At 40.7% G+C, this 20,118-nt stretch overlaps 1 protein-coding gene across 3 annotated transcripts in view; it reads left to right on the top strand.

Annotated features, from left to right (window-relative positions):
- The window catches only part of IQSEC1 (IQ motif and Sec7 domain 1), a 243,425-nt gene that overhangs the window by 82,652 nt on the left and 140,655 nt on the right, over window positions 1-20,118 (top strand). For 2 of the 3 annotated variants that reach the window (XM_026046030.1, XM_026046025.1), the window contains exon 1: window positions 8,724-8,778. In XM_026046030.1, coding sequence (XP_025901815.1) covers window positions 8,756-8,778 — 23 coding nt within the window. In that variant the 5' untranslated portion in view covers window positions 8,724-8,755. Of the gene's footprint in view, window positions 1-8,723; window positions 8,779-16,549; window positions 16,637-20,118 lie in introns of those variants that run through there. The other variant, XM_026046024.1, reaches the window with a different exon arrangement.

The following is a 20,118-nucleotide window of genomic DNA, read 5'->3' as shown; positions in this document are numbered from 1 at the left end:
GAAGAGCATTCATATTTTGAACTGCAGTAAGAGGTGAATAAGCAGCTTCATAAATTGTAATAGTGTAGTTAATTATGCTCTTAGAGTGAAAAATTAAGGCAAATACACTGTTACGGTATATATACAGGCTTCAAAATATAGTACTGTAGTTTTTCTTTCAGCAATCAGTTAAGATGACAGATAAAACTTTTAAAAATCTGATCTAGCTCAGGGAGCGGAGCACTCTGACGTTTGTGGCACCCATTTTAGACTGGTTATAGATGGGTTCAGTTCACCGGTATGTCTACATGTTGGAGCTGATTTTGGCTGACATGTTGAAGGCTGGTGCTACTTCAGAGCTTACTCCTTCCTTCTTGCCTCAGAGAGGATGCAAGCTGTAAGCATGCACTGTTCCCAAGGTTTTTATTAAATTAAGCTTTTTTTTTTTTTTTTTCCTGACCATGATGCTTCTTGCCCTACATAAACTACTTTGAACTGCTAGTCCTGTGGCACACCTTAATTCTTGAACAAAAATACTGGGGTCAACTCCTGGAGTTAATGTGCGTTAAGAGCTGGCTGAGACTCGAGCCTTAAGGTGCCCAACCCGCGTGTGGAGAGAACAGTCACCTAGCGTAGCTGGAGTCCAAGTACAGCTTCGGCACTACTTGTGAAACATGAACCCAGTGCTATGAAGAAATCTTTTTCAAATCTATTAAAATTGAGACATTAAAATTGCCCCATTGAGACAACTTAATATTTCTCATATTTTAGTTAAAATGATAAAGAACAATGAAAGTAAATGTGTAATCTTTGAATATTTTCTATTTTGTTTAGCCAATTGGGTCCTGCAAGGGGTGGAGCAATCATTCATTATTCTGATATCATTGTAAATAAGTTGGTAGCTGCTGTATATGAAAGTGAACTGAGATAAAATAAACATGCTTTTTTTCATAGTAATCATTCTGAATGTTCACAWCAGATTTTCTGAAGTTGTTTCAAACCATTTCTGTGTATAAAACAGTTAATTTTTTATGACTTGACCCTGTTGAATGTTCCCAGGTTGAAATACTGAGATGTCAAAATTCAGCTTGAGGTGCAGATGTCTGTGAGCACTGCCCTGTGACAATGACCTATTTCTGACCACAGACACTTGTGATGAGAYGTGGTGTTGTTGGGGTGGTCTGAAAGGTGACTTAAATTGCTTAAACATTTGCTTCTAATATTTATAGCTCAAGAGTGCTAAGAAAAGTGAAGTGTGAATAAGGAAGGGATGCTAAACATATCGGAAAAAAAAATGAGCAAAGGTTCTGAGGATTCTTCTAGCTGGGATYGACTTCAACAGCCGCCAGGTCATTGGGGTGGGATCCTGCTCCATGCGACTCCGGGCTGGGCAGCGGCCGCTTCCCAGGTGGCTCTGGAGGAGCAGGCGGCCGCCCGGCAGCGYGGCCCGCGCGCCCCAGCAGCTGCCGCGCCAGCCGGAGGCCTCTGCCGCATCGCGCAAGGCCGGCCAAGTCCACGCTGCCGCGTGCCAGAAAAAAGGAACTGGCAAATGGCACTCGAGGGGAACTTTGTGTGCCTACAAGTGCGTATTCAGTGGTGCTTGTGAGCRAAGGACTCGTCTGCCTGTCATCCTGGATACAGTAGTCTTTTGTTCTCTGAAGGCTSTCTGTGGAAGTATGCGCTAACGCTTGTGCCAAAAAGCCTTGGAAAATGGTTACTTGATTTCTATTTACTTCTAAATCGTCAAAAAAAGATAATATAGGTAAGCCTTACCTGTAGCCGTTCCAACCAASCAAAGAAACAGGACGAATGCACATGAGAGAAACAAACATTGGGAATTCCAGTTTGTGATTTTTTTTTCCTCTTTGAGGCAATGTTGGCTGGCGGTGCTATTCACAATCCTCAGAACTGAAATCTTTTTCTAAAACTAACTTTATTCGTAAGTTGTAGATGTGTAGTAGAAAAAACAAATGATGTTTCGAGCTGGTGCTTTGTCTGGTTGCTTTGTCCAGTTCATCATGTGCATTATAGAAGTGAACGCTTGACAAGAGATGGGGGACACCATAGGAAGTGTAGCAAGAGGAGCTATATGGCACAGTGTGGACACAGCGAGGGAGAAAATAGAGTATTGAAGAGTCTGGTTTGGTGCAGATTGACCTGGCTTGGGTGTGGAAAGGTGCTCTTGGGCATGGTGAAGGGCTTGTGGGAAAGAGCTGTGCAACTTGACGGCAATTTAATTTGAGCTGCTGTATTAAGTGTTCTTAGCTGTACTTCTGTGCACTCCCTTCAGAGACATTAATTAGCTCTTTGCCGTTGAAAGCTYGGGCACTGTATATCCAACCCAGTAGAGAAAAGGTAATGCTGCAGGGAAGATGGGAGAAGGGAAAGGAAAAGGAAGCATTCTGTGTTATGTTTTTCTGGAACTGGGCATTGCCTCTTGAGGAAGAGATATTTTTCATGCATATTTCAACCCAAAATACTGTAATTCTAGTATCTTAACTGCAAAAAGTATAGACTGCCTCATGGTGAGGGATGGGGGGGAGCTTGTTGGTCAGCTGGAGCCATCCTGGAGGCAGGTCATGGATAGCAGGGCCTCTGTTTCTAGAATGTAATGTAGAACACTTAGTCATTTAATTAACAAAAATTTCTGTGRTTTGAAGCTTTAGCTGTATAATCAACTCTCTAATCTGTTATTTAATTYGGAAGGGAGAGCACAATTTGATGCTTCTTTAATTCTTGTGTTAGTCTTGACTCGAATCTCAAGTGCCTTAAGTTTCAGAAGGACTTAAGTGAGATTAATCTACTTTAGCTGTTGTTATAAGYAGTAAATGAAGTCCTTCTAAAACAGGTTTTTAAAACCTCCGTTGTCTTCAAACTGTTACAAATGGTGCTTGGCCTACAYGTGCCTTAAATCCGTAACTAGAGCTGCGAAGCTGTGCACGTTTGCAGCGCCTGTTCCTTGGCCTTTCCTGCCGGGAGCAGATGACCCATCTCCACCCCGGCGGCCGCTCYAGGCTGATGTTCATGCCCAGGCTCTCTAGCAGCCTCCTGTCCGCCCCGGACGCGCTATGGGCCAGGTGCCCCCAGGCCAGCTCCACCGCTCCGGGCACCMGAACGTAGCTGCCGGTTCTCCGGAATCTCCGCTTGCATGAGGAGCGGAGCAGCGAGGCCCCAGCGCTGCCCTTATTAATGTATTGACAGGCTTATTGAACTCACTTGTCTTCAGTCGTCTCTGTTTAATTAATGTAATTGATCTGCAGAACATTGAGGTGAAATTCTGTGGCAAATATTCCAACTCGCCTAGGTATTAAAATGGAGACTAATAAGCTGTTATTAGAAAATCTGTCATTGGTCTGGTTGCCAAAGTAAATGACTGTAAATATTCAGTTTTTCCTCCCTCAAAATATTTATTAAGCTGGAAGTTTATTAAAATAAGGACAAAATATTGTAAAATACTATTGTGTTAAATGAATGCAAACAAATAGTAAATGCAGTGCTAGCATATTTTTAATGCAAAAAGCAAAAACATGAAACAAGTGAGGCTATTATGTTATATAAGATCAAGTAACTAGCCTAAAGGTTGTGGAAAATATTTGTGGACTTTGGAGGTTTTTTTGTTTGTTTGTTTTTAAATGCTTTTGGAATGTTTTCCCCCAAAGATGCTCTAGATTAGACTGGTTTATGGATGACTTGGTAAGTCTGAGTTAGGACAATAATATGTATCCAGTGAGGGAATAAATGTAGTGAATCCAACTAGTGAATCATGACATCTTCAGCTATAGAAGGCAATTCCTTTTATCTCTTCTCAAATAATGCATTACATTGCCCATTAATTAACCAATGTTGGCAAAACATGTTGACAGCTATGGCTTTATTTGCAGAGCAGAAGATCTGCAGGCATTAATCACATTCTGCTTGTGTTTGGTCTTTGCTCATTCTTCTGCTGATGCCTACTGGCCATTTTATAGCATCCTACACATAGCAGTATTTTTTCAGCTCTTCACATTTCCTGCTCCATCATCCAGTGGATGAAGGAATAAATCTTAATAATTATTTTGTGCATATACTATGTAATTAGTAAGGAAAGGAACATGTATCACTTAAAGGTAGCAGTTACAAACCTATCCAGGTCCTGAAGAAACATAATTGCTTTCTGAGCACCTATTACTGTGTGATTCATTATGAGTGTATTGTTTTATTAAAGAGGACAGCAGCTGTGACCTGGTATCATGAAGCCCAGAAGAGTGACTTAGGCCAAAATATTGTACTTAGTCCTTGCCCATAACTGCTTCTAGGCTGTGTTCCAGATATTCCTTCTGCTGCTGCTGCTTATAATTTGTGCCTGAAATAGTTCACTCTTGGCCTGCACTCTTCCTGTGTGTTWTGCATAGACTTTTTTCAGTATTTGTCCTCTATTTGAGACTTCTGAAGCTTTCATGTGCAGGAGAGTCTGGATTATTGTGTTTAGTGAAGTGCTTGGGTAAAGATCTCCACAGTTTTAGAGAATTATTACGGGTGTCTTGTGGGCTTTGAGGTAGTTCCTTCCATCCTAAGAGTAAAGGGAGGAAAACAAAATCAGAAATTTCCCCTCAAGTAAGATCTTGAAGTTCTACAAATTGCTCAAGAATATTTTGTTATTTTAAAAAAAAAAAAAAAAAAAAAAAGTCTGGTATGCAGAGCTGCGAAGCCTGGGGGTGTCTAATGCATCTTCTAAAGCAGTTTCTTGCCCCAAGGATTCATTCTTGAGCATGATGATACTGTCCAGCTATGGGGAATCAAGGGCACTTTGAGTTGGGTGTTTGGAGCTGATGTGTTGTCGAACATTGAGAAAAACCTTCAGCTCATGTCATACCTCTTATAAAGTATTTTAGAAGTGTATATAATAAATGCAAAGATAGATGTGAAACAGAAGACACCTAGTRACATGCAGCTAGAGGCATGGGATTAGGGTACTGGGCTCTCCRAAAGTGAGTGTCGCCAAGCAGCTCTACTTCTTCAGAGCTCAGGGCTCAGAAGGCCTGTAATGTGTGACATAAAACCCTAGCAACCCATTACATTATCCAAGTGCTGCTCTTGTCGTATGGTCCAAGGACTATTGAGTAGTTTGGCAGCGTTCAAAGAATTTGCCTATGAAATTTGAGTGAATGTAAAGCTAATGTCGYGTTCCATGTTCTGGGAGTGGCCACATCTGTGGGGTGTTACCAAATGCTGGTTAATAGAACTCAGTGCCTTAATTCTGCAGAAGAGCTTTTCCTCCACTCCAAAGTTTTCTAAATATTTACTGGGAAGAGGGCTTGCCTATTAAAAAAAAAATAGTTACTCTAAAGTTCTAATTTCTCTGTCAGAAACTATGGAGTTTCTGGTAATTAAATTTATAATGTTCTTAAGAGAAGTGTGTTGAACTTAAGATGTCTCAGAACACAGCAGTGCTGCTTAGTGGCCTAAACTCAGTGTGTGTTACTCAGAGGGCTGTGCCGAAATGTTAAGTACTGGTTGCGAATCTGTATTTCTTGGTACCTGTGGGTATTTGAAAACAGTTCTCTTCAGCTGTCAGAAGAGACTATCTGGTAGTTATTTAAAATAGCTTGTTACCTGAGCAAGCTCACTTCAGGGTTTTTCATATGTGGAATACGCTTCCATGTGTTTACAGCATGTATGGTAAGACTGAAGGCTTTAATGCCTAAAAAGGATTTTTTTTTTTTTTTTTTTTTGGTAGACTTTAATCTTCTAGGAGAGGTTTATTCTCTTCTTTTTCTGTTCTATAAGCACAGAAGTCTGAATGACGACCAGGCCGCTCGGGCAGCCGTGTGGCACTGCGGCTGCAGGGGCTCTGGGGAAGCTCTCCTGGGTACAGCTGTTCAGCGTTGCCCAGCTGACTGGTTCCTTTCTTACTGTRGAGCAAGGAGCAGTAATTTGGGCAGAGAAAATGGATTTGGGGRAACAGATGGTTCCCTGGCTGCACACGCAGGTAATTAACGTGGATAGGACTCAGTGGAATTGAACACTGACTGTGATAAGCTGCCCCTGCTGAAATCCGTGGGAGCTCTTCCCAATCGTTTTGGTGGTATCAGGCTTTTCCTTTRCGCTTAACACTTTTAGACAGCAAGTGCATTAGGATAAAGATTTGGGTATATCTTCTGCCTAGAYCCATCTTAGTGGTATTGAGCGACAGACTGTACAAGTAACGATCCTGCTGAGCGGACTTCAGAGTGTCAGGAAAGCTGCCGTCCTGGTGTGTCAAATACCTGTCCTACTTCTGGGCCTTTCATCTGAAGCGAAGAGGAGACTCTGTTCTAGGTTAAAAGCTAAGGCTGGATAGCCTGTGTAACAAACTTTTTATTTTGTAGTTTTCAATATGCTGTAAAACACTTTAAAGCGTTCTGCTGCAATACAAATGTGGGCCAGTTTCATCGTACAGTCATTCACTGTGCCAAATTCATATTATTACAGGGAAAATTGATGAAGGCAATGAACTGAAAATGTGTGTTGCCTCAAGCAACAGATTGAGCGCATGCTTAACATAAACTAGGCAAGTAATGTTATCTTGAATAAAGCAGTAAGTACACTGATGAAGTGAGAGCCAGATAGTGTTTTTCAGTTCTCTCTTGTGTCTGAAGACATCAGACAAACTTGAAGTTTGAGCCAAATACCAGGAAAACAACTGGTTATGGTTATAAAAGCTTYGTGACTAGAATATGGGCTAAAATGTACTGTGCAGTAGTAGTCRTTGCAGCAGAGGAGAGAACAGCTGGTAAATGACTAAAGCATCTTTCATATGGGGAGACTACTAAAGGTTACTGCTTTTGAAGCCTCTTGGTAGCTCCAGGACAGGGATGTGCAGATAGTTCACAGTTCCTGTGCAATTTGCTCTTGCTTGTTGATTTGACTTTCCAGTCTTGTTTTACATGTCTCATAACTGGGCATTTGAAAGAATGAATCACAAAATAAACTGTTTTGCAGTATTAGTGCGTTCAGATACCTGCCCCAAATGCTGCTTCCTTGATCTGGAGCAATGATTGTCCTGAGAGCTCCTGATACCTGAGTACCTGGTGCCTTATTGTTCGTTCCATCTGAGCACTGCCCTCCCATACATCCATGGAACCTGGATTACAAGCAGAAAAATCAGACCAAGCTGAAAAGACTATTTGTAGTTACTAGTGAGTACAAAGAACTTGCTGCAAGTGAGCCCCTTGTGGTATTTGGACAGAAGAAATTTGCTAGTCGGTTTTGACCAAAGACAATCAGAGTAATTCCTGCCTTTACATCTTTTAGTTTCCCAGAGTTGTGTAGTTTAATGGCATCTCTGGCTCATGGTRCTCTTGAGCCTGGGAAGCTTCTTAGGTCCTGGTGGGAGACTGGAAATGCTCCAGCTGACTGTGGAGCAGCAACAACTGGGCACTTGACCGTAGCAAATGTGCTGCCCTCCTCAGCATGCYCTGGTATATATTTAACTTAATAATATGAGCAGATGGTCATTATATCGATTCATGAACCAGGGGAGGAAAGGGGGCTGCCTTCGTTATGCAAGACTTGAGCGTTGGGCTTTGGAGTGGAGCAAGGAGCTGGAGAAGGGGCAGAAAAAGGAATGTTTGTCTTTTGGACAATAGACCACTGCCATCAGGAATGAGGGAAAAGCAAAAAGGACTCATCAAGCCTGTAACGTGATCATTCTTCTGGACATGGACGCAGTGCATAAATGTGATGCTCTTGGAATATTTGTACTGTCAGAGGTGCTTTAAAAAAAAAAAAAAAAAAAAGAATTGGAGATGGGAGGAGAGAGTAACTTGGAGATTAGTGAGATGTCTCACTCTGCCCCTGCTATTAGTGATGAAAAATCTTCCAAGGAAACTTTGAAGGGAAAAAACCATGTTTAAGTAAATAGTTCTGCAGAWCTTCTCTGAAGGAGAGAAGAAAAAAAGAAAAAAAAAACAAAAAACTTTGCACCCTAATTAATAAAGTGCAAATGGAGACTAAAACAAGAAGCTAATTCTATAAAAACTTGGCAGCAATCCTTCTTGGTAACCTGGGAAATTCACAAATTGCTAATCTGGATCACACAAAAGGAAGAACGTGAAGTGATTATATTGTAATTTTCCCGTGGCCAATACACAGGCAGAGATTCTCTGGAGCAGGAGCTTAGTCTCATATTTTGGTTCTTGTTTCTGCTAGCTGCTGATCAGCTTTGCTGTCTTATCAGTTTATGTCATAGTATGTGACTATAAATTGACTTTGCAGTGAGGAGGGAATACAGTTCGTCTTCACAGATGCTGCTGTTACCATGGAGATAAAAGGACCAATGGCCTTTTCTCAGTTTGGACTGTACTACAGTGTTCATTGAGAGATGGTGAATTCGAAAATGCATCATTTGTTGCTTTCGTATTTCAATCCAAATATCAAGTGAGAAAGCATACTGTTTTCTCTTAGCAATGAAGTTTAACAATAAATACCGGTCTGTGCTTTATTTCTGGAAGCCGAAAGCAAGCCCACCAGGCATGTGAAAACAGCGTGGCTGGTTTATGCTTGCTAATCCTCCTCCCTGGGAAAAACCTTTTGGCTTTGCAAAATATAACCCTGTAGAGCCTTCAGGGTTTATCTGATGCAGGGTTTGATGCTGGTTACATCACCAGCTTGCTTATCGGTGATGTTCCACAGAGCTGATCCTGAATGAGCTTGCAAAAGCTGTGAATGTGATCTTTTTTTTTTTCCTTAAGAAAGACCGTTTCTACCTCAGTGCGTGAAAGAAAATATAAATACCAAATCCACAGCACGTTCCAGGATGGCTTGCAGAAGGTGTTATTTGTGAGTACCTTTTCCTTCTTCACCTGTCATCACGTCTCTGGTGTCTGTGTTGAGGATTCCAGAAGTGGGAGTAGTGATCAGTTTATTGTTTGGTACGTTTCTTTCCATGAACCATTTTTAGGGTGTTACCTTTTTGGCAGATAAATGATCTCTGTATTAGAAATACACAGATGATGACTGTGTTTAGATATAAGGCTATTTAAATATTCAGCTTAATAAAAGTGAATGAGTATATTAGGCAGTGAAAAAGAGATTGGTTATGAGGAGAGAAAAACTTGGTGAGAGGAGGAGTGCAGAGTGCTAGGAATTCTCTGTGCTGTGTCAAGGATCTCTTCCATTTTGTCTGAATGCTTCATCATATTAAAATGTAAGCTGCCTTTTCAAAACACTTTAAAATGCTTATTCAAGGAAATAGACTATATCTTAAGCAATATAATGTCAATAAGGCAGAAAATTATTGCCAAGCTTTGTGATTATTGTGTACGTTTGCTCTAATCCTACGGATGCATTGATTGTTCATGTTGTTTACTTGGGCAGTTTCACAAACGTTATAATACGAAGAGCGGGAGTTTAATATTTCATTCATTGAATGCAGTGCAGCAGCTCGTCACGTACGCTGTCGCGTTTGGCAGAAGAACTGAGTGCTTTTCCACTTGTAGCCGCTGGTAAAACGGTGCTGAAGTTTACATGGGGCTTGTGGCATCGCTGCTGCAAGGGGTCTATGGAAACCGCAGCACAAGGAGGTTTTATTTGGCTGCATTGTGGCAGTTTCACATGGCTTTTACTCTAAGCTATCTGTTAAGTCGTACTACCAGGTCATTCCCCTGCAAATAAAAGATCAGAACAAAATAAATCCAAATTCACAGAGCTTGTCCCTTTCTGCCCATCCTCACGAACATCAGTGGTTCTCCTTTAAGTTACAGTGGTTGAAAATGTTGTTTCCTACTTGGCATTTCTGAACTTGCAAAGATTCTTTCCCTTTAGGGTTAAGTTTAGTTTTGCCTGGGTACCCTATGCTAGGCAGATGCCAGTAATATGGTTGTCATCTGTAGCCTTTTTCAGTTCCTTTAACAGTGCCTATGAGCGTCCTAATTTCAGTAAATCTGCTTTGTTTTCAATATCTGTTCACATGCAGACATCGTAATTTCAACCACGCAAGAAGAAAATCCTTGYGATGTGTGAGGAGTATTGCAGTCTGTTTTTCCTAGCGTTCTGTTTGGCAGAGAAAGTGGGAATGGTTAAGTTAAAATGTTATATAATTAGAACAAGCTTGGAACTGTACCATAGGAAGTCCAAATAAGAAAAGTCCACTTGGAAAACAGGTTGTAGCCTTCAAGTATATATGGACAAGCTTTAGAAATGCTGCCATATGTTTATATGACAGACAGAGAGGAAAGATTTGTGTCCTAGCCTCCATTTTTCCTTGAGGTCCAGGATTTGGGAATTTCATTACCATCAGGAGGGAATAGTCTACTATAGTGCTTGCATTGTGATGTTAGAGAGTATTCCATCTCCAGAGATTACTTTCTTTAATGTGATATTGCAGTCTCACACAACCATTCTGTATTTTCTTCTATTATTGCTTACGTGTTTAACATCTTTACCTGCCTCAGCACATTGCTGTAAGAAACATGGTCTTAAGCATGGCTTCTTCTGTAATTCTGTATTTTAACTTATTAAGACTGTAGATGCCAATAATAGAAATGAAGGAAAATACATGTCTAGTTTTCTAGAGCTGTTTCTTTGGAAAATATGTTCAAAATCTTCATGTCCCTTAAAAGAGATCTAACAGCAGTAGCGCGTYAAGTTGCGTGTGACGCCAGCTCTTTCGTGTATAAAATTAGCTTTGAGATTAGAATTTAAGCAAATACTATAAACGTGTGAGGATTCTACTAGCGGATATGCAGCCGTGGCACGCACCAAGTTTTCCTGAGGACGTGGACACTTTCAAAAATGAGATGTAAAAGACATATTGCTTCATAGCTTTTTGAAAACAGGAACAATGCCAAGCTATCAGGATTAGCRAATGAATTGTTTGTTTTAGATCCTATGCTGAATAGAACATGTGTCATTGTGCTGGTGCTTTAAGTAATAGGATTTGTCTTACTGTAAATCCCTTATATTCTCTTTTTAATTACATTGTTTGCACATTACTCTTCTCTCCTMTCACGAGTTTCAAATCCAATGTATATAAAGGTGGATATTTAGATTTCCTTTTATGATTTTAGTGAGATTACTGCCTTGTGAAATCACAAATGTGGCTGTATCTTGTTTGTGATGTGAGCTGTAGTTTCTTGAAATTCTGGGACCTGTCTTAATGATGAAAGAAATAGATGTAGTAAATCCACCAATTTTCTGACTTGATCTAACACATTTTTTTCTTCCATCATACACAGYTTCACAGTTTCTTAATAGAACTTAATCAAAAGGGAAAGAAGACTTCYTAATTAGAAGTGCCCATGTATTAAAAATCTTAATTAATTTCACCCTAGTTACAGACAACCCAATACTGGAGACCTTTTACAAACTGTGCGTAGCTCAGGTTGTAAAAGAATTGCCTCTTGCCTGTTTTTATAGGCAGTAATTCATTTTCTTGAAATGAAGATTCATTCACTTGAATTTTCAGTAAAATGTGAACAACAATTTTAAAAATAATTATGTGCTCTAGAATGGGACACAAATAACTGATGCCTTAGTATGCTGTGAAGGTACTGATGGTCTTTTCCCAAGAAGAGGTGAATATGGCATTTTTTTTATGGCCTTTCTGGTGGATTAGAGGTCAGAATGCTTTTATTTTTTAGCTTATAGGCCAAGGTAGCACATCTAAACATAGTTGTGCTTATGTGTGTGCATTATTTTTTTTTCCAATGGCCCATTTTTCAGAACTTTTCGCACTCTAATTCTCTTTGGTGTCTGAAAATTCCTTCCAAGAAGGTATGAGCACCAAAGTTGTTTTCCATATTCAACTATAAAAGCAGTAATTGCATTTAATTTCACATAGCTACCGTTCAAAGCGGTATGTGTGTATAGGATGTGTGTATAGCCACCACAGGCTCTCAGCATCTTTGACTGCAGGTTGCTGGACACAAAATAGGATGAAGTTTAATAAAAATAGGAAAAAGTCCCTTTAGTGCTACTTGAAAAGCCAGATTGGACTGTCATGTGTATTGTGGGTGAAGATCTGAGTAGTGAAAGGAGGATCTTTGATGCCAGAACAGTAGGAATTTGTCCTTGTAAATGCGAATGGATCATCCGCTTAAGAAKAAGGTCATGTCTCTGCGGACATCTCTGCAGACAGCTGCGATCAGACCTGGATTATGAGGGGCTTAGCTGCCACATAAAATTATCTGCTGTTTTCTCTGGGACACATTTCCGAATAGTAAGTTGTCTGGCAGACACAATCAATGCATTATTTTTTTTCCCGAAGTTGCCTCTAGCATGATTAACGGCATCTTGATAAGCCTAGTTTGAACTGAAGCCAGCACAAGTCTGTCTTACTGTGACTTGCATCATTGGCTGCTCACTTGGAGGTCATTTTGATCCCATTTCAAATATTTCTTACAGAAATAGTTCTATTTATTCACGTAAAAGCAGGACAGACTTTACTGGTTTAATTCCACAGTCATTTCTAATCTCAGCTATAGCTGTAACTGAACTGCTGTGAGGAAAAAAAATCAACTTTTAAATTTATGTGTTTCTTCATCAGGTTAAAATCCTGATAAATGCAAGCGCTCCTTTTACTAGCTTATGAGCAAAATCACATCAAATGATTTATACTGAAGCGAAGCGGCTTCTATGTCTCACAGAAATAAGTGGGTTTGTATAGGGATGGACTGATCTGCACTTCAGCTCTTCACAAGGAATTTAAATGTGGCCTAGTGTTCGTGAGCGCCAGGTGTGCAGCTTGCATGACGCAGCAAGCTGATACCAAGTATTGGTCATGCTCACATCTTGTTAGACTAATGCCTCTCACTTTAGAGAGGAAAAAAAACATACCTGAAGGAAAGGCAGGGTGTTGGCAGATGGAGGCGAACAGATTGCTAATTCACCCAAAGTTTAGTGACAYAGAGTACCTCAGAAAGCCACGCATGAAGCAAGGGCTTTGAAAAGCACTGTAGCTGCGCCGAGCGAAGCCTAATGCCTGTCATCAGCCTAATAACCATCAGCGTGGTCTGAACAGCGTCGCTCCCAGCTGTGCTCCGGGGCCAACACGGGTTTACGGCGTGTCCGTGAGACAAGTCTCTCTGTTTGGAACTGGGTTAGAAAGAACTTCTTCTGATGCTTTAACAATACCTTATTTTAAAAACTTATTATTGGTACAATATCCTACATGCTCTTTATACACATTTAAAAGAGTCAAACAKGAAAAAACGTTTGAGCAGTTGGATGTGGGCCCAGTTCGAGGTACCGTGTGCCTTGGGCTCGCTGTGCGGCCGGAGGAGCGGGCGTCGTGCGGGAGGCAGCGCTGAGCTGCACCGGGAGCTGCTGCTCAGGGCCCTTCYGCTGCCGACCAGAGGCTGCTCCTTGCAGCAAGCGCGCGTGGCCTTATAGTTCTTCCAGTTGGTTTGAGAGTCAAAACTGAGAGCTTTGGTTACTGAGGTTAGGGCCTTGATAGTGTTTAAAGGAGAAAATGAGAGAACAGCCTGTAGTTGTAGCTTTCTGTGACTATGTTTCTTTTTATCTGCAGATCTAATGAAAACGACTTATAAAAGACCATTTCTGTGTGCAGTTGATAATATGAGAATATTCCTGTAATGAGTGCTGTTTGATAGCAAATATAGCGGGAATTTATACTGCAGTGAAAAGATGAATTTAAACTGCTTTGGGACTACTTGCAACTTGCCCCGTTCCACTTGTTTCCTAATGCTGATTGTAGTCTGAATGGGAAATTATTTCAAAGTCTTATTTTGGATTTGGTTCTGGTTTTGCTGTTTGAATAGTCTATTCTCAAAAGATTTTTTTTTTTTTTTTAATTGACAAGTGGTTACCTGTTCATGTGCTTGTTGAGCGAGAGGCCTCTCTGGGGGATGCCTGAAGGGAGCTCATGCTGGAAGCTTCCATCTCCTGCGCACGTTCCAGAAGCTGCAGTTAGCAGCGCTCATCGGCTGGGGCCGTCTCCCTCGAGTCGCTGCTCCAGTATCTGTGCTCTCTTTTAATCTTTTTAATAGTCTTTTTAAAAGAGCTTTGAAGACTGGGGAACTTAAAAAAATGAACTTAATAGAGCTGAGCATCTGTGAGAGGGCTGAGAGGGAGACTGAAAACAGGCTGAGGGAAAGTTATTACTTCTCTCCCAAATTATTTAAATTTATTTATTCTCACCTTACGTTGAATGCAGACTGATGCTAAAAACTGATTGAAGTGGCTCTGTGGCTGTACAACATCTAAAATACACAACAGTGCATTTTAAAAACACTTTGGGATTCTTTTCTGGTATATTCTTGAGGAGAAAATACATGTACTAGGTAAGTTAAGGCATAAAATACTAACTATTGGTCTTGGGTTGCAGCAGCAGAAGGTGGATTTGCCCTCAGTATGAGCAACATCCTGAAAGAGGGCACAGTCCTGAGCCTCAGCAGTTATCAGGCTGTTGAGTATCAGTCAGCAGGATGAAGAATAACCAAAATACTGAGTCAAGATATTCCCAAATGTTGAAGTTTGGACCAGAGTGTAAACTTCAGGTTTGCCTCTAGCAAGTTGGATAAAGAGCCTTTTATTGCCTGCCAAAGAAATACCCAATATCTCCCTTTGCTGAGCACACACGGGCAGTGCTGCTGTGGGAGCACAGGGTGCGCGTGTGGTAACTTAACTGCCTTAACTCGACACTGTCTTGCGCACAGTCACGTGCTGGTGTTGTTACCACATGACAAACCTGTAGCACCTCTCACTTGCTGTTAGAGTGGTCGAAGTTTTGCATTTCTGCTGCAGCCTTGGAAAGAAACTCGAAGCAGTTGACCTTCCAAGCAGTCTTGTGCCAGAGGTGAGTATTAACCTGACGCGACCGTGTTTTCCTTGTGGTCTGGTGTGCCTGAGGCCAGGCACGACGCAGTAGGTGAATGTGTGCGCGCCACAGAGGGATGTTGCCTTGAGGAGGGTTAGTGCGAGAGAAAGGTGGGCCAAGTGGGAGTTCCTTATTTCCTTTTGCTTCTACTGGAAGAAGAAGCAGTTTTAGCAGTATGAGCGGCCTCTGCCCTGCATGAGAGACCTCCTCACTCACCACCACATGGGCTGCGCTGGTCTGGGAGGTGTAAGGAGCGTTCGCTGTGACTATCGCGTTTGACTTGTCAGAAAACACTGGCTTGTCATGGTTATTAATGCTGTTTTTTCAGCCACGCTGTCATTTTTCTTTTGAACTGCTCTGTTCTCCTTAAAGGGGGGCCGCCATTCTGGAACATTGTCCCACAAGGCCTGAGTGGGCCAGGTTGCACCGAGCTGCGCTGGCCAAAAGGTCAAGCGCTTTGTAGYGGTGTTAGCAGAAGAGCCAAGTCTCCTAGGCCTGGCAGCTGCTGGCACCACAGATCAGAATGGGCTGGCCTTCGTCTGATGTTTTTTGAGGTATTTGGGGGATGGAGTGGGAGTGAGAGGTAATGGGTTAGTAACTAACTCCTTCCTTCAGAAACACTGATGTTTTGGGACTTAATCACTCGGGTGATCTGAGGGATGAGCAACCTCCTGGGATTCACCTTGGGCAACAAGCAGCCCAGAGAAACAAAGTCAATCTCAAGACATTTCTCAAAATGCTAAGGAAAAGATAAGAGAGAAACCCTGCATGTATACACTCATACTTGCATGTATGTTCTCCACTCAATAGTCAGTATGTGGGTTTTGAGTTGAAGAAAGAGTATCATGGATACTTAATGGGTTTTAAATAGTAATTTAATGGATATTTCTCCTGTATGTACCTCTCCCAGAGTTAGGGAATATTGATTTAATTTTTGGAGTGTTTTCTAGAGTGATGCATTTCAGACATCTTGATCAGGTGGTTCCAACATGGARGAATTTACTCTGCTAACCTATGTGTAGTGTTTCCTTGCAAAGACAACTAAAATGCTGTGAAGTTTCATGAACCTGTCCGACTTTTACTTCAGATGCAATGCCTTGTCTTSTTTTGTAGCCCTCAAATGTGTCTTTTGCTTTTTCATTAATACAAATGTAATCAGAGATGCAGAATAGCTTTCCCTGTTGTAAAACATTTTTCTTTTGCCATTTCCTGAGCAAACAGAAGTAAGTAAATTAATAGTACACGCTTCAGAATGTTGACTAAAACTTGGAGATTCTTTTCCAGTTTATAAGCAGCATATTTATAATCATGGGGCCTGAAGAAAGCTTCTGCTCATGCTCATTCCATTATCCGCACTCATGTTTAAGCACTGTTTGCGATTCCATTAGTAAAGAAGCAGCCTGACTGGTGCAGAGTAACTTGCAAGTCTGAAGTTTTATTTCTGTAGGAATTGTAACCCTCTGCCTTCATCTTTGCCACAGTTCCACATGGCAGGGCAAAACCAAAATCTTAAATAGGCRTTTTATTTTAATCTTGCAGCAAGACTTTGGTTCTTTGTTGCAACAGTCCATCATCATCATACTTGATACGTTTATTTACAGTATGGGACTTTTTCCCTCTTTGTTTTACGGGAATCAGAATTGACCTCTGTACATCAAATCTCATTCAAATTTATGGAGAGTTTCAGATATATCCATTAGCACCTGCCTTTCCCTAAAGAGTCCATTTCTAAACAGTTGGTGTTTTGACTTTGTGTTTTTCCTTGTGTCGTAGGTCTTTAAATACTCTGCACCAGTTTTGCTGTCCAGCTCCATTGTACCATACCCAGCTAGCTGTCCCTGCCACACACTCAGAGTACAGGTAAGAGTAGATATGGTCCACCCACTTTCTGTTTTTAAAGGTAGATCTGACGTTATCATTTGACATAAGAAAAAGAATAGTGGACTGAGTTAAAAACTAGTACTAGAAAAACATATCAAACCAATTTTTAAGTTTATGCAGGATAGTTACATGTGCTTCTCTCAAGCACTGTTGATTTAGGCAGTAAAATTAATGTGCTTTAAGAAGCAAATCCCCCTGGACTCTTTGAAAGGTAGGAATGAGCTAACTGTAGGTTTAGTTCTCATATAATCAACATATTAAGGCACATAAATTATGTAAAAATTTAAGTAAGATATTGATGTTGTTTTGAGCAACATTTTATTTTAATACCCTAGATACTTCATAACAGTATATGAGGTAAAGCCACAAGTATAGTTCTTCCAGGGTTAAAGTCATGGACTTGTAAAAGCTGGACTAACAGTCTTTTGGTTTTGAAAGTAGAGAAATTTATTAATAAATGAGGTGCCCTCAGTGCTTAGAATCAGTCCTACATATAAAAAAAAAAAATAGTATCCAGGTAATAGCACTTCCTTTAACGTAGGTGTTTTTACTAAGAATATGTTTTACAAGCTCTCTTCGATCACACGTGGACAGCAGTTTTTGTGCATCTTTATGCATCAGTGCATCATTGTCATTGCCGGAGCACTCATTGTGAGTCTTTTTATAGACGCATCGAAGGACAGGTAACTGATGTAATTGGACATGTGAAAACTTATGGAAGTGCGTAGCATGAACAAGCTAAACTGTCTTTTATTTTTTTGTTTGCTATGAGTGAGTAATTGGGTGAAAATTGCCAGCTCGTGAATGGTGTTAATATTGAACTATTGGAAGTCTGGTGCTGAAAAATCAACTCATTTTGCACAGGTAAAAAGGAAAAGCAAAAACCAAYGTTGAATCCTAAATCTGTAAATGCATAAACATACTTTCCCAGTTCATAATCTTCTAAGCCTCTGTCATCTTTAATCATGTGTATGTTTATTTCTTTTATATTACAACATCCCTTTGTATGCTTTTTTGCCTTTTTTTCTTTATTTCTTCCCTCAGAACTCTACCTTTGTTAGTGAATCCATAGCCTGATTGTAAAGCAGCTTAGCGTTCCTTTGGTGAGGAGCAGGGCCTCACCATTTGCTTTCTAATGAGGCTTTTATTTTCTTTTATCCTTAGTTTATATTGCCTTAATTTTAAGGATTTGTGAAAAGATCTCCCTATGGAGATACTGACGCAGATGGAAAAACTACTTAACATGAAGGAAGGCATGATCATTCCTGGCATGAAGGAAGSCCAGGTCCAATTAGGTAGCAGGAAAATCAACTTTCACCCCAAGAGTCATCAAACAGCTCAGCAGGGTGTCGGGAGAGGAGCTGCTGTCTCCAGTGTGGGCAGCCCCAGAGTTCAGCTGGACACAGCCCTGGTGCAGTTGGCCTTGCTTCTCACAGGGAGCTAACTGGAGAATTCCTGAAGTCCCTGCTGACATAGATCACTCTGTGATTTGCAAGGCTCAGTTCTTAGGAATGGTAAAACAATAGCTGGTTTTGTTTTTTCTTCCTTTTTTCTTCTTTGGTAAAACATAGTTTCAAGTTATATAGTGATGTTAGTAATATCCCAGATAATATCCTGTGCATGAACACAATGATATGTTAGAGCTGAACTGCTACAGTCGTCCTCATGTCAAGCTTACCCATGAGTTAAATGTCTGAAGCAAACTGATTCTTACAGTTTGACAACACTGTGTCAGTCGTCTTCAATCAAGTACAGATTCTGTGCTAGTTTTGCAGAATGGCCTGTATTTGGGAATGCTATTGCTSTGAATGAAAGTTAACTGCTAGAGGACTAACAAGATTGAGCTTTCACATTGCCACGTACATTTAATGACATTAAATTTATCTTTTAGTCCTCACGTGTTAGCTTGTAAATAGAAATCATTAGAAACAAGGCAAACAGGAATGGAGCATCCATTCTAACTTCAGATTCAAAGCTTTCTTTAGAAAATACACAGAGGAATTAATTTTGTAGACTAGAATTAAAAATTAAATTTGCTCCGAAAGGAGCAGTTAATGAATGCACTACAGTGAAATCTGGAGCATCTCTGATTTGCTGTTAGCTAATTGCTGGATGTTTTATTCACTCCAGCAGTTTTACTTCCAGTYAAGATGCTCTTTGGCATCTGTTTTGAATTGTTAATAAGGAAATAATGCATTTTTAATAACTGTAGCTATTGCTTTAATCCCTTGCTTGTTCATGTTACGCTGTTCAAAATAGACAGAAATAATACGAGCTATCTTGTATTCTCCTCCTATAAGAGATCTCTCTTATCCTAAGGATGCACATGTAATGTACTTCATCTAGGTATTTGTCCATGTGTGTTCCGGTTAGCCCATAAATCTCCTATGTTTTCTGGTTTGGATTTTTCTTTCCTTGGAAATTAAAAATTCGTGTAAAAATACATGTAATAAGCTGCAGTTCATCTGCAACACCTGTAGACTTCTGTAACTCCCTTTTTTTCCCTGCCCCTCAGAGTAGGGTGTTTTTAAAAAGATGCATTCTGGAGCTGAAGCTGTCCATTGCAAAGAATCCTCTGATAATCTGAATGCAGGTTTTGTCTAGTAGGAAAGACAAAGCAAAGGAAGTAATTGGTGTGTACCAGAAAGGCTTCAAAAAGAACTTGCATCAAGGTCATCTTAATTGCACTGCAGTTGCTAAGCCACTTGCTTGCTATGGCCTRCGGTATCTTCATGGTTTTATAGCTAGGTCATTTGCAAAGCAAAGCCCAGACCTACAATGGCCATCAGAAAATAAATAAATAAATTTCATCATGTTTATTTCTTATTTTAAGAACAGCATTTTGTCAATCACTTTAGTTAGTGTTTTAGGCTATATAGGTGGTAGATACCTTATTCTAATAATGGGCACCTACTCCTGTGCACGTTACRGTTGTCAGCTTAGAGTCCCTCGCTGTGACTTTCAAGCTCCTCAGCAGTTTATACCCCTCTGAACCACAGGGAGGCATGCCGAGGAGGCTCCCTTGGGTACCTGAATAGGGGTTTTTTACGTCCTGTAGCCGGAATACTGCAGCCGCTGGCAGCTCTTCAGGCTCCTGCGAGCAAGAGAGTTAGGCAGCAGTGCCGGCCRCCCGGCAGGCAGGTGTGAAAGGAGGGGTGCTCGGGCCTGAGAATATCGAGGCCATGCTGTGAGTATTGAATAGGCAGGTGGACACAGCTACAACTGCACATGGATTTACTTACTACTAATATCTGAGGATTTCCTGATTTTTTGTGTTTATTCATAACTGATTTCCTGTTCTGTTTTGCATGAAATGTCAGCTCTCCATCATTCACTTTTATATCCACTTCATCTTCCATCTTTCTGCTTTTTGGCCAGATGCCCTTGTGTCTAAAGGCCACTTTCAAAATCCTGAAGCTAGACATTTTTTCCTGCTCTTTTTCTTTTTTTTTTTTTTTTTT

The sequence above is a fragment of the Nothoprocta perdicaria genome, unplaced genomic scaffold, assembly GCF_003342845.1.
Source record: "Nothoprocta perdicaria isolate Ctin4 unplaced genomic scaffold, notPer1 scaffold_42, whole genome shotgun sequence".
NCBI lineage: Eukaryota > Metazoa > Chordata > Aves > Tinamiformes > Tinamidae > Nothoprocta > Nothoprocta perdicaria.
Note: the sequence above shows the minus strand (reverse complement) of the source record. Positions and strands in the feature narration are given on the sequence as shown.